The following is a 14,466-nucleotide window of genomic DNA, read 5'->3' as shown; positions in this document are numbered from 1 at the left end:
ATGTGTGAAAGTGGTTCATCTCTGTCCCATATTGCAGGACTAAATAATATAGACTAAGCAGACTGACTTGGGAGTGCCTTGAAGTAATGAAGATCAGTTTGCTGTGTTGTCTCTTTAACATGGTGGTTTCAACACAAATGCTGAATATCAATAATAAATATTGCATATCTCTAATAAGTTCTGAAACCGCTTATGAAATGTACATGTGTACATCCATTAGGAACCATATAAGGGAACTCTCATGCCATATGTATCTGTAAATCTGAGTATGATTATTATAAGCTTTTAGGTTGTGAATAGTGCATCATGAGAGACCATATTTAAAGGAAAATTTGATGAACATGTGATTGATGATAATTTTTTTCTTTCATCTGAGAAAATGTATTTCATTTTTCTCCACTGCTTTTCTCTAATGTTCTTTTTTTGACTTTTCCTGGTTGTTTCCTCAGTGACTCCCTCATATGAATATTGAACAGTGATAAAAAATGTTCAGTTCAGCACAACAAATTGATACTGCTGTCCCAGATACTACCACCATTTTTCCTCTTTGCTGTTGTGCCAGACAGATTGTCCTATATCTACTATATTTATTCAAGTCCACAAATGGATTATCAGTATTGTAAACCTTTATTATATGATTTATGCCAAAGTAATATTGCATCTCTGAACTTGTACATTTTATTTTGACAGAAACAGACCTGTAAAGATGTTTATGTGCTGGTCCGCTGTTTTACTTCTTGGATGCATTTTGCTGGGAGCAGATGGGTGGCCGGTCAAGGAAGGATACAACTTCAGGCCCTATCAGCCCCTAATAAGATTACGACACAAGGTATGGATTATTCTCTAATACATCTTGATTTTCTTCCAAGGTCAAGGGATAAAGTATACTCCAGCCTTGTCTTTTTTGTGTTTATTAATGTTCAGAAATTAACTTTTTCAAAGAGAATGACATAAGATCTGTTTTAGCTTCTGTCTTGGTTTGAAAGACAGGTGTCTGCTAAGGAAGGCAGGAGCCCCCCTTGGAATGGCAGATGCAACCCCCCTTCCCTCCGAGTTATTATAATTTTGAAATCAAGGGCTTTTAGGCAAAGATGTGGGAAATAGGAATAACAGTTCTTTACTATTATATATCTATATGTGTATAACCAGTCAAACAAACACCAATAACTCTGGCAGTAACAGCAAACACAAACCCAGTCCCAGCCTTCTCGGCTGTCAGGCCCTTTCCCCTCGGGTGCAGTTCCGCTCGCAGCCGGCAGGGGCGCTGGCGGCTCCCGGTGAGCAGGGCAGGTGCGATGCCGAGACCGACTGCCCACACACCCAGGTGAGACAAAAAGAGCAGCCACGTCCTTTGTTTTTCTTAAGTACTCAGCCATTTGTTCCCCTAGCAACATGTATGGAGGAAAATTCCTTTAACAGAGAAAAAAAAAACCAAAAAAACTTTTTAGGAGAGCTCCTAAAAAACCCCAACAGCTTCAAAAACTAGAGATTAGTTATATCAACAGAAACTCAGAGGGAGAGCCAGGAGAGGCTGTCTCTTAAAGCAACTGTCAGCATCTGCTTAAGGCAATGACTTGTCCCAGTCCTCAGTGAATTTCAGTCTGAGCAACGAACAGGGAAACTGCCCATCAAAGAAGAATAGTGCTGAAGTTAACTTGTTTGCAAGAGGTAGATGTTCCCAGTGCTTGCTGAATTTAGGAGTTTTGGACCATGGCATAGTGCAGATGTTTTCTGAGTTACATGGTTCCCATATTCAACGACTACATGCCATTCAAATTTTACCCACCTGCTGCTCCTTTGTCATGAATCCAGGTCTCCTAAAACAGTTCTCAGCTAACAAGTCCTGCTCTTCTTCTGGTTGCTGAAAGGGAAGCTTCTGTGGTGGTTCTGTGAAACAAGGAAGAGGGCTGTAATATTTCCATGGGCTGTCTAAAGTTAGCATAGATCTGATCAACTTAATTTCTTCTTGGCATGATAGTCGTGGAAACAGCATCTGAAGTGCCTTAAGACCTACAGTCAAGCAGAGATAAAAAAAAAATTCTTTTCACCCTTCTAAATTTTTGTGCTACAAGTAAAAGGTCTAATTATAGCCAGAAAGTCTAAATGTTAGTTTCTATTAATGTTTCAAGATACTGCTAGTTTTATTTCTCAATACCTTTTATAAAGTATGAAAGATACTTCTTTTTGGTCCTCAGTTTAAAAAAAAAGACCCAATCTCGTCATATAAAGAGGCATTGACAGTGTGAGTTCTCAAACAAGTAAAATTGCCTATTAGCAAATATTTTGTATGCTGTGTAGATTAAATACAAGAAGTTTCTTAACAGATGGAAAATAAAATCTTAAAATTATACAATTATGCATCCACTATGGAATGTTCTCAATCAGAATAAAGACTAAATCAGGACACAGTCAGAGAAATACATAACTGTATCAGCACACAGGTTTTTTATGCTGAGTATTATCAAAACTTTGTCTCATCACTTTATTTCCATTTGACAGCTGTAAGCAAAATAAAATAAAATAGCACAAGAAAGGTTCTTTGAAATCTAGAAGGAAGAGAGAGACTAGTAATGAAACCATGGAATGAATCATGTGAGAGAGAAATCACGTGTACAAAAAAACCCCAACACAAAACCATGAAGACTGTAAGAACAATGAAGGACAGAATATGGGGTATGATTAGTATTATTTTCTGAGGTTAGATGTTCTCTGATCTTAATGAATGTATGTGGAACTATTCATATGTTGGTTTATGTTGTCTTAATTATACTTTTAATGTACTGGTAACTGTCATATAATTCTTGGAATAGGTTGTCATAAACTTTTCAAGTTTAATATTGGGGGAATCACACAGATGTGCAAACAAGATAAAAGTAATTAAAACTTGATATAAAACAATATATTGAAAAATAGGGTGGGGTTTTTCCTATGCAATATGTCTAGATAAAAAAAAGTTTTAGTATAGCTCAGCTTTTGGTATTATGGATATATGTTTGTATCAAAAAGCTAGGAATGTAAAACTTTTCTAAAGTCAATTTTTAAAACCAGCTTTGGCATGGATATGGATACTCAAAATGTAAATATGGTAAAAGAAACTTTCTGCTTCAATCAAACACTTAATAAATCGAGTGCTTAGATTAAGTTATGCCAATAGAATACTTACTACAAACAGATGATAATGAATATATGCAGTTATATTTCCTTTGATCAGGCAATATGTATGCAAGTTTATGTGTGCAAAGATTAAAAAATATATATATATTAATCACTGTTGCTCTCATAAAGGGGAATTTATCTAACTTGAACAATAGTCCAACAAGAGCAACCTTAAATGTCAACATGCAGGGAAAAACAATCCTGTTGGTACTTAGGTACTCTCTTCAAATAATGATTGTGTTTGTGGTGAAAACAGGCATTCATATCATAAAGCTTTTGTTGTTTTAAAAGGGATTATGAACGATTTTAGCTTCTCATGAATAGAAATTACAAGTAGGAATTTAATCTATATATATGATTATCTGAAAGCATAAGAATAGCATTGCTATGGAAAAAAACTTTACAAATAGGGAAAAAAATTATGCATAAAGAAGCATTATTTTACTTTGAGGGTGACTCAGCACTGGAACAGATTGCCCAGAGTGCTTGTTAAGTCTTCATCTTTGCAGACATTTAAAAACAGTCTGCACATGGTCTGGGACAACCTGTTGCAGGTGACCATGCTTGAGCAGGAAGATACAACAAGGTGACTTCCAAAGGTCCTAACATTCTTTGATTCTGTATTTCATTATGATACATAATTATAGTAATGTTCATTATCATGGCCATTTTAATGGCAATGAAGATCAAATGTTTGACTGCATTGTTTATATATGAACTATTCAAAACCAGTAAGAGATGAGTTCTCTTGAACCAGAACTGAGAAAGAATATTACAAAGCACTCCTCAAAGTTTTGTTTCCAGTCCCCTACCCTTGTTTAACTGCCACGGCTTACATTTATGGGGTTATGCTGAAAAGTACCAGGCTGTGTCTGAACAGCATGTGAATTTCTTGTTAAGCCAGGTAATCCTTGGTTCTTCATTTGTCATAACACTGGAAGAGTTTGTAAGGTACTTTCCATTTGGGAGTCTTCTTGCATTGCTGCTGAAGTATTGTGAGCAATTTGTTAATACCTAGGTTCCCACCTGATATTGCTAGGAAGTATTTTTAGCATCCTAATGAATTTTCTTCTTGTAATTTGTATGCCTTTGACAGAGACCAATGTTTATGCAATGTCTTCAGTGAAAGACTGTATGCTCTGAGATTTCCAGGTATAAACAGGCAGGCGGCAGCCAACAGAATGGGAACTGTTGGCTGCTGATTCTCTGTCAGACGCTAAGAAATATGGAATATAGCCTGTACATCCATATGTATACTCCAGGGCATGCCAACTCTGCGTATCTAACACATGCATGCACAACCCACCTTGGCAAGCCAGGTGATTCACATGGTTTAGCAGGGAATCATACTGCTGACAGTGCCTCGTTGTTAATGATCTCATCACGGGTGGGGAGCAGTTCAGTTTTAGTCTAAAGGGACAGTTGGTAAAGGTGTAATTTAGTCCTTGTCCCCTGGACTCCTTTTACTTAGGCCCAATTCTGAACTTTCGAGGTTAGGACAATCATGTTCCCAAAATTCAGGGCTAACCCCTCACTGAGAGCAACCACTGCCCTGACAGCATAGGCAGGGGTGGGCTCGGGGGAACCTGGGAACAGAGAGAGGGGAGAATCCCGGGAAGTCAGAGTTCAGCCTGAGCCTCAGCCTTAGCCTTGGCCTGTGTCCGGGTCTGTGCAGGATACTCCGTCAGAAAAGAGCTTCTGTTGTCCAGCTGAGCGGGAGTGCACAGAGGTTACAGCAAAGGGGACGTGCCAGCTTTCACTGGCTTCTGCTGATCTGTTGATTCAAACTTCTTTCCAGCCTTGTCCTGGTTTTGTCTTGTTTTACCAAAGGGCTAAGGGGAAGTGACTCAGATGTGCAGCCCTCACTCTTGTCTGTGATATTTCTCCAGACTAAAATACTGCTTTTAACTTCCTGTAAAAAACCTGCCTCTGTCCCTTTTTCTTCTTCCCTTCTCACTGTTGCTGTTTGCTGCTAAATTAATCAGTTCAACCCTGATTCACATTAAATTAGGGCTCAGGACTAGGTTAGTTTTGAGGGGTTTAGGTTACATTAGCATTAGATCCAGTTTAGAAATTTTTAAGCAGACTTTGTCTGAATTAAACAAAGCAAGAGAAAAACGTAAGCTTCTGTTCCCGGTTATTAAAAGCAAATTGGAATACATAAGCACAAAGCACAGAAAAAAACCCCATGTATTACTTTTAGGTTTTTGCCTAAAACTTATAAAATGTTCTCCCTCAGCTAACAGCACTGAAACACCTGTAAAATATAGACAGGCTGAGTGCTCAATGATTTTATTATCATTTAGGGTGTCATGGCCAAGAAAGAAATGCACAGAAAGTAGTATTCCAGGATTCAAAACTAGCCTGGGCTTTCCCTGTGTTGTCTGGTCTCTAGACAACCTGAAGATTTACAGTTCACCGTGTCTATCTGGAAAATCTGTTTGCTTGCAGGATCTGAGAAGTCATAAAATGGGATCCTCTAAAATCCTCTGTCCTAGGGAGAGAGAAGGGAAAAAAATCTATTGAAGATGAGCAGTGAATTCTGAGGAGTAAGAACAGAACTTTTCCTGGTCACATCAGTGCTTCTCTCAGCTCTAAAGTAACATGAGAATTTTCTTCCTTCTGAGGTTCTGTGAGCACAGTATCTATGTCCTATGCAAATTCCAGGATTAGAAGTAGCAAGACTCAGTTTTAGTTTTTTAATCTCTAAGTGTAGTCAAGAAGTCTTTGGTTTTTTGTTGGTTTGTTTGTTTAATTTTATTTTCCTTTTCTCAGGAGAGGGAGGGAATTCTGCATTCTAATCTGATTTTTCCTGTGGGCAGTAGCATTAAAAAGGCACGAGTAATTTTTTTCTTTAAATCCCATTACAATCATTGTGCATTAACAAGCTAATATCAATTAAACATTTTATTTTTGCTATGTCTCACTACATGCTCAAAGCATTTTTTACATCTTACGAAAGTTGCTTCTAAAATCTCCCTGTAAAATTTCTTCTATAATCTTTCTTCCAGGCTAGTCAGTCACTGGAGGGTGGAGTACCAAAGTCTGGAATTAAGGCAAGGCTGATCCCTGCTTTCAAGATGCCTACTGATACTTATTAGCAATGCCTGTCTATAAACTTGTATAAACTTGTAGTCAGATCAAGAGGGCTAGTCAGGGAGCAAAGGTGCATCTTAATTATTGGGCTGAACCTCTTGATGTGCCTTTCTTTTTTCTTCCTGTTACTGAACGTCATCACTGTGGAAAAGATTATTCTCAACCAAATATTTTGAGGGATGATGAAATTCACATGTATTATCTACCTTTTGATTAACATTGTTTTTTTAATTTCACTTTCCAGGTTGGCAACAAAGGATAAAACATAACATAGTGGTATAGGGAGGCAATGTAATTACCTTCTTCAGTAGTCAGCTTGGCCTTCTCAGATTGAATCCTAGGAAGAGGATTTCCAGTTATCCTGTGAATAGATAAGAAATGTTTTCTTACCTTTCTGGTGTTTGGGATTCAGTGCAAACCCAGTGTATATCAGCTATCATTTCAGATTCTTGATAAGCATGTTTTTTCATATTCTATTATGATAGCAAATTGTCCTCACAAATTGCAATTGCAGTAATAGCAAAACAAAGCCAGGAGAGATTTGTTTGATATATTACATGAGGTGATTTGCTCCTGTTTAAATTTGTGCAGTTTGTATTTCCAAGATCATGAAAGAGGACAGATACTTGAACTGTGTGTTTATGAGATCTGGCTCTTTTCCATGGCTTCCTTGTTGCCTCTTAACTCTTCAGGTCCTCAAGACTACTCTGTAATTTAATTCTATCTCTTTATTTTTTTTCCTATCAGAGAAATGCTTTATTTTATTTTTTTCCATTGCTTCTTTTTCTCAGGCATTTTCCTCATGGATTTAATACCTATATTTATTACCTAGAAGATGTAGACTTTTATTATCTATATTAACCTTTATTATCTTGGTTTGTTAAAATGAAAGTAACGTCCTATAGCATAGAAAATGCTTATAATGTGAGAAGTAATAAGTAAAAATCAAAATAAAACTTATATTAAACTTATATTAAATAATAAACATGATGTATAATAGTTTTCTTGGTATGTAGACAAACTGGGCTGTACCCCAGACTATTTTTTTTCTAATTTTTAACTAAATAATGATCAATTTAGCTTACAGTTTATTTTTCACCTCTGATTCTAATTAGCTACTTAAATTCTGTTTTTAAATAAAAATAATTATGTAGTTTAAGCATTTGCTTTTGTGTTGGGTTAGCATGACGTGGTTTTCATAGCAGCGGGGCTGCAGGGATGGCTTCTCTGAGAAGCTGCCAGAGGCTTCCTTCATGATCACAGCCAGTGCCAGCCAGGTCCAGGACAGACCCACTGCTGGCCAAGGCTGAGCCAATCAGAAATGGTGGTAACCCCTGTGATAACATATTCAAGAAGGAAGAAAAGTTATTGTGCAGATATAACTGGATTAAGTGAACAGTGGGGAGAGAATATGGGAGAGGAACAGCTCTGCAGACACCAGTGTCTGATCAGAAGGAGGGGGAGGAGGTGTTCCAGGTGCCCTAGCAGCGATTCTCCTTCAGCCTCTGGTGCAGACCATGGTCAAGCAGCAGTGGCCCCATGGAGGACCATGAGGATGGAGAGATCCACCTGCAGCCCGTGAAGGAGACCCACACCCAATCAGGTGGATGCCTGAAAGGAGGCTGGCAAGGACCTGCAGGCCCATGGAGAGAGGAGCCCATGCTGGAATAAGTTTCCTGGTGGGACTCGTGACCCCATGGGGAACCCACGTTGAGCAGGCAGTGCCTGACGGACTGCACCCTGTGGAAGAGTGACCCATGTTCCAACAGCAGCATTATGAGGAGAACTGTTGCAGAAGGGATGGATTCAGTTTGGACAGCTTCATTGAAGGACTGTCTCCCAGGGGAGGGACCCCATACTAGAGCAGGGGAAGGGCTCCTCTCTGTGAGCAATGGCAGGAACAGTGTGTGATGAACTGGCCGAAACCCTCATTCCCCATCTCCCTGCGCTTCTGTGGTGGAAGAGGTAGAACTCGGGAAGAAGGGAAGAGTGGGGGAAGGTGTTTTTAAGGTCTTATTTTACTTCTCATTATACTGCTCTGATTTTCTTAGAAATAAATTCAGTTAATATCTCTAATTCTAATCTGTTACACCTGTGCCAGTATTTGGTGAGTGATCTCTCCCAGTCCTTATCTCAACTCATGAACCTTTCATTATATTTTCTCGCTGCTGTCCACTTGAGGAGGGGAGTGATAGAGCAGCTTTGGTGGGTGCTGCCATCCAGCCAGTGTCAACCCATTATCATTTTAAACATTAGTATACTGTGCATCTATTTGGTGATGTATTCCCAGCTGAGGGAATGGAGCATTGGTATACAGCAATAAAAGAAAGAAAGAAAAAGAACACTGGGCTTTATTATACAATCAAATTAAAATATTTGTGCACTGTTAGATTCCTCTTAAATTGGCATCAGTTAGGTTGGGTCTTGCATCCATGTTTCTTTTCAATATCCATATTTTAAAACATCTTTTATACTTTTATTCCTATACTTTGTGTGGTAGAAAAACAAGTTCAGAATAAATTGTCTCCTTTTAGTACTGGGAAAATATATCACTAGTTTTACCTCTTCTTCATTGCTTACTTTTTTCTAACTATGTTTTCAGTTGTCATTTTGAACTGTGATAATTTTACTGGGTGTGTGATATGCAGTGGGAGCACAAATCTGGTACTTTTTAGATAAAAATCATATTTAATGATATACTACTATACCTTTTTATTTTTTTCTTTTACAGTAGCCACTGTTCTGATTTTGTGTTACCAAGATGTCAGGTTAAACAACCCATCTGTACTTCATGTGAACATGACTTTTGTTATCTTGCAGTAAAAATATTTGCTATCACAATATCTAAGAAATTTTTTAGCATTTATTTTTGTGAACAGTTTAAATTTTTTCATTTGAAATCTTTGCAAGGAGCCATGGTAAGAAGCATTGATCTGTGTTTACGTACATTAGGTTTAGGTGTATTCAATTTGGCTTTCTTCAGCAGCCTTTCCTTTTGAGAATTTTGTAACTGGAAAACTCTGTGGCTTCATCTCCATTGTTTATAGAGCAAAATAACAGTAAGAAAGTCCTCTTATCTTGTGAACTTACTGAAATAGGCTATGTTTACCTTAAGATGCCTTCAGTTCTGGGTAAGGTGACTGCTAGATTACAGTAGTTGTTATGACATGTTATTTTTTTCTCTTTTATAATTGCTGGTGGGATCATATACGTAGTCCAGCTTAGGGCACTGTATTTGTTCCTGATAACTGATTTCATGGTAAATCATACCAGACAAGAACACTACACTCATCAGAATTCTCAAATCCCTTCAACCATGAGCTAAGGGAATGTGATGTCTTTCAATTTCAGATTTATTTTCCATTATGAAGAAAACCCAAACGACAGCATTAGTTAAAACCACAAAAAACCCCAGTCTCCTTTCAAAATTTGAGGCTAAAGGATAGAATACCCATTGAAAGCATTAAAGGTTTTGGTTTCTGTGCTTAGGCCTGACACAAAGAAAATGGAGAGCTTAATGACAGCCTAATTAAAAGATGTCTAATTACATCTTTTTTCTTATTGTTACGCGTTGATACAGCTATGGTTAAATAACCATAGTGCTAAGAACACAGAAGCTTTATGCCTAACACATAACATTCAAAACAAAGCTCTCCCAAACTTTACTAATACAAAAATGTTGCTATTTGACTTCATTAAAATTGCTCACAGAATCATAGAATGGTTTGGCCTTGAAGGTATCTGAAAGATTTTTCTGCGGGCTGAAGAACCCCAGGTCTCTCAGCCTGTCTTCATGGGAGAGGTGCATCAGTCCTCTGAGCATCTTTGCGGGCCTCTCCTGAACTCTCTCCAGCAGGTCCATGTACGTATGCTGGGGATCCCAGAGCTGAACACAGAACTTGAGGTGGGGTCTCATGAGATGCAAGAGATGAGTAAGAGATTTTTGTTTTACTTGACATATCTTTTAAAAAATTACAAAAAACTGAAAGTTTCCATTTAACGTGCTTGGTTAACTACACTCAACTGCATTTATACTATTTATATAAATGAACACAATGTATAAACAATGCAGTGTATGAACAGTATGTTCATGTGAAGTGAGTTTAATAGCCATAAATATTTCTGAAACATTGCATAATGTTAATAGCATCTGCTTAATGTTCATTGTCAATTCTATCAAACAACTTCATGAAATTGAATTCCCCTGCCCGATGCATTCTAACAAAATATTATTTGAAGTAAGAAAAATCTAACAAGCTTATTCTGGGCCCCTTCTTCCAATGAAAACAAATCTAAGAAAAATTATTAGTCATTTGTTTATTGCATTGCTTATAACTTTGGTTATGTAACTCTAATAAGCAGCTTATAACTCAAGTCTATTTTCTAGGGACAAGTAAGGCCTATCACTCTCTTGAGGCATCAGTGGAATTTTCATTTCACTAACGTTTCATGAAAATGCCATTGCTTTCTATTATTATTACCTGTGGATTATTGTCGTACATCAATGCAAGTAACAAAGCACTAATATTACATCATCTTAATGGAATGTATTCAACTTGTTGGTATATGTGTCATTATTTGGTATTACATAATTTGATGCTACAATTCTGAAATTAACAGTAACTACTGTATTGCAAGCAGATGATCCCCAAAACTGTAAAAGACTAATCCCACTGCAACACATAGTTTGTGGCATTTTTATAAAGGTCTGAGAAACCACTGCATTGGTCAGTCTGACTTTCCATATAAAGGTCACCTATTTATTTCGTTATTCCTTCATTCTTCCTCTAAGTGGGGCATAGTGAAGCATGCCTTTCAAAGAATTTACTGAATCTTCACATATTTTCTACACCTTCATATTTTCAAAAAAATTTTTTGATGGTTTATTATTAGCAAAGTACAGAGCTTACCATTTGGATACATCTGTCTTGTTTTGCCAGTGACTGCTTCTTGGGACCTACTCCATCCTTAGATGGAATACAATCAAAGTGATTGGTTTGGTACAAGGAAGTATTTGCAAGACATTATTTGTAGTTTACTATTCCTAACAAACTATTTTATTGGTGTTTGCTTGTATCAGTCAAAGGCAGGGAAGAAAAGTAGATGTCTTCATATATATATATATGTACACTATAATTTATATATATATAAATATATATATATATAAATACACTATAATTAAAAATACAATATTATCAATTAGATTAGAACTTCAGCTATTTACTGGATTGTTATTTCAGCTCTCTGTGAACTCTTTTTTTCAAGCTAATTGTTTCCAGCATGAATGCCAGGAGAAAATAACTCAAAACTTTACAGTGCATTGCCTATTACACAGTAGGAAAACTGTAACCAATTGTTAGTGTATCTGCAGAGTATATAGCTGCACTTCATAGTTCATTTTGAAAAATAAATTGAAATTCACCAATCAAATACTGAGTTAATCCTGAATTTTCTGAGATTCAGTAGAGGAAAATACAATCCTAATTTTACTTTCTAGTTTCCTAAATGTCACACGGTGGGTAACACGATATAACCTTTCATCAAATCTCTGGTTGAAATGAATGTGTTCCTCAAATACAGAGTTTAACACTTTACAAAAGGGCAGGTGCAATTGATTAATATTCATATCATGAACTTTCCTTTTCCTTTGCTACACTACTTTATCTGCCCTTATAAAATGAATGGCAGAAAGAACCTGTTATTCCTAGCAATGCCTCAGCATACTGGTTTTAATCAATACTTGTAGAAAGACTACAATTTTACCCGTAATTATGTCTTAGTGCAGACTAAATACTACTTGCATTCCTGGATTATAAGAAGGTAATTGATGTTTATGCTCTCATGTCTATACCCTCTAATTGTCATTCTTCCTGCAGATTTTCATCTATCTGTACAAAAATTTGCCAAGAGGAAAAATAAGATCTGAGTGAGCCTCAGACAGACTGAATAATAAAAAGCAAAATACGTTATGTGGTTTTAGAAAATTACACTTAAAACCACCTCTGAAATTTAAAAAGAAAAACGAATAGGGATTGAATAGGCAAATTACTGCCATTAATGTCATTTGGAATTCTGTGGCTAAGATCCCTCTGCACTGGCTTGCTTTTTTTTTTAACTAGCAGTATATTGTCAGGAAATATACTACTGTTCAGTAATTGTGAGGGTACCTGGAGCTTTAGGTACTCATGTAAGGGGAAAGATAATAGAATACCCATTAAATAACGTATCCTACAATTTCCAGTGATAATTCAGCATGCTAAAGTGTTGCTTCTTGGAGATCTCTTCCCCCTTCTTTGCCTATTCAAATCTAGAGTGTTCTCAGATTAATTGCAAAATAAATGTGTATTTACACTGAATATGATTAGCTTATATCAGCTTATATGAGCTATATCAGATAAGTATATTCATCTCTAGCACCTCATCAACTGTCCTGTGTTACTGCATTTCTTTCTTGGTAGTCTTGAAGAAAATACATCTCATGCTGTCTATGCATGGGAAAGTAATACTGCACTGAGTGTCTGAGCATATGAAGTTTAATGCAAAATATGCACAAATAGTAATTACTTCTGTGAAGTCATTATTCATGTACCTCTTTATAATTCCCCATAGTTCACTACAGTTTCATTGGGCCTGTAGAATCATTAGGGTTCCTCTTGGACAAGCTCTTATACTGGAAACAAACAAAAAAACCCCAACAAAACAAAAAACAACAACAATTTTATAGTACTGTTAAACCCCAATGATTTAGTGAAATAAGAATACTTCAATTTAAATATAAAACTCAAAACTATTTCTCAGCTGCCTTTCAACTGCAAGAGTGATCAGGGATTATAGGTCCTATAGGGTGCTTATTTGTCTTGGGAGCTATGTGCAGCCTGCTGCAAGCAGGTCTTTTTACACTAGGCAGCATTGCTTTGGAAATGTGTCTATATGAATCATGAACAATCCTTCCAGAAGGAATTGTTGCTTTGAAAATGTACTAATCTGACTGACTCTGCCTATTTTAAAAAAGAAATGTTGTTTTGTAGAATGCAATACATGGTGCATACATGAGATATAAACAGTGTTACTGTGTTGTGAGCAGGAATCTGCTTAAATTCAGTTGGTACTGAAGAACATTGGAATTTAAACAGTAACTTTAGCCCAGAACTGTTTCTCCTTGAGCACAAAGGCTACCTTTAAGAATAATATATGCCCTTGCAACCATCTAGGTTATTTGCTTTTATGTCAGACAGGACTGAATTGAAAAAACCTGTGGATCTTTGTGTAGAACTTCTCCTGTCCACTTTTTGTCCCTAGAAATCACACACTTTGTTGAAGCCTGGTCTAGAGATAGTTTTCCTTCAGAGTAGTAGACATAGACAAGATGATGTTGAGCTTTTTCAGATCTTTATTTCTTCTCTGCTTCCCCTTTGCTTTTAAGGGATTGTAATCTGCACACAGAGAACTGCTTCAAACTCAGCTTCCTGGGTCTACCATGGCTGTTCTTCATGTTCCTCAGGGATCTAAATCAGCAAAGCAAGAACCGAATCAGCGTATTTCACAGTTCACCCTTCCCATCTCTGTGGTTGGTTTGGTTTTGTGTCTCAGTGACCGCTGCTGTCCACTGCCCAGGCTGGCTCCAGCGGTGTGCGGCAGCAGTGGGGAGCAGCTGGAGGCACGGAGCTTTAAGGCTGCTCCTCTGAAGCCTCTGCTCCACCCAGGGCAGCAAAGGCTCACAGGCACTGTAGCAGCCAGCAGCCCTCGAGGAAGGGAAAGATAAAGAGTTCTGGGGAGGCTTGCCTTTGGATACAGTTCCAGGTTTACTGCCCAAAGGGAGTCCAAGAACCACAAGCACAGATCAGATCTGTGCAACAACTCGTAACGGGATGCGTTACAACGGGGATGGCCCGACGGGGCCAATAGGGGTCTTTGGGGGAGGGATATGGACAGGAATAGACATTCCTGCGGACCAATAGTCTCAAGGGGTGGAGGGAAAGGGGGTCACATGCTCCAATGGGGCATCAAGGTTTAGGGGATTTCCAAGAGGGGAGTTATCCGACGGGGCAGGGTCTCGGGGGATTGACAGGGACCATATAAGAATAATTAGGGAGGGCTTTGGTGATAGGCACAGAACAGTCCAGAACTCCGGGAGGGGTTTGGGTGATTGATAGGGAAGGAGCCAGAACAAGGGGAGGGGATGACCATTTTTGGGAGCGGCTTGGATCTGGGACA

General features: G+C 37.8%; 1 protein-coding gene across 18 annotated transcripts in view; it reads left to right on the top strand.

Annotated features, from left to right (window-relative positions):
* Positions 1-14,466, top strand: part of FSTL5 (follistatin like 5) — a 386,298-nt gene that overhangs the window by 133,844 nt on the left and 237,988 nt on the right. For all 18 annotated transcript variants that reach the window (XM_069013600.1, XM_069013606.1, XM_069013602.1 and 15 more), the window contains one exon: positions 691-829. In XM_069013600.1, the coding sequence (XP_068869701.1) occupies positions 691-829 (139 nt within the window). The remainder of the gene's footprint in view (positions 1-690; positions 830-14,466) is intronic.

This window comes from Aphelocoma coerulescens, chromosome 4, assembly GCF_041296385.1.
Source record: "Aphelocoma coerulescens isolate FSJ_1873_10779 chromosome 4, UR_Acoe_1.0, whole genome shotgun sequence".
NCBI lineage: Eukaryota > Metazoa > Chordata > Aves > Passeriformes > Corvidae > Aphelocoma > Aphelocoma coerulescens.
This window is presented reverse-complemented; position numbering and strand designations above follow the sequence as displayed.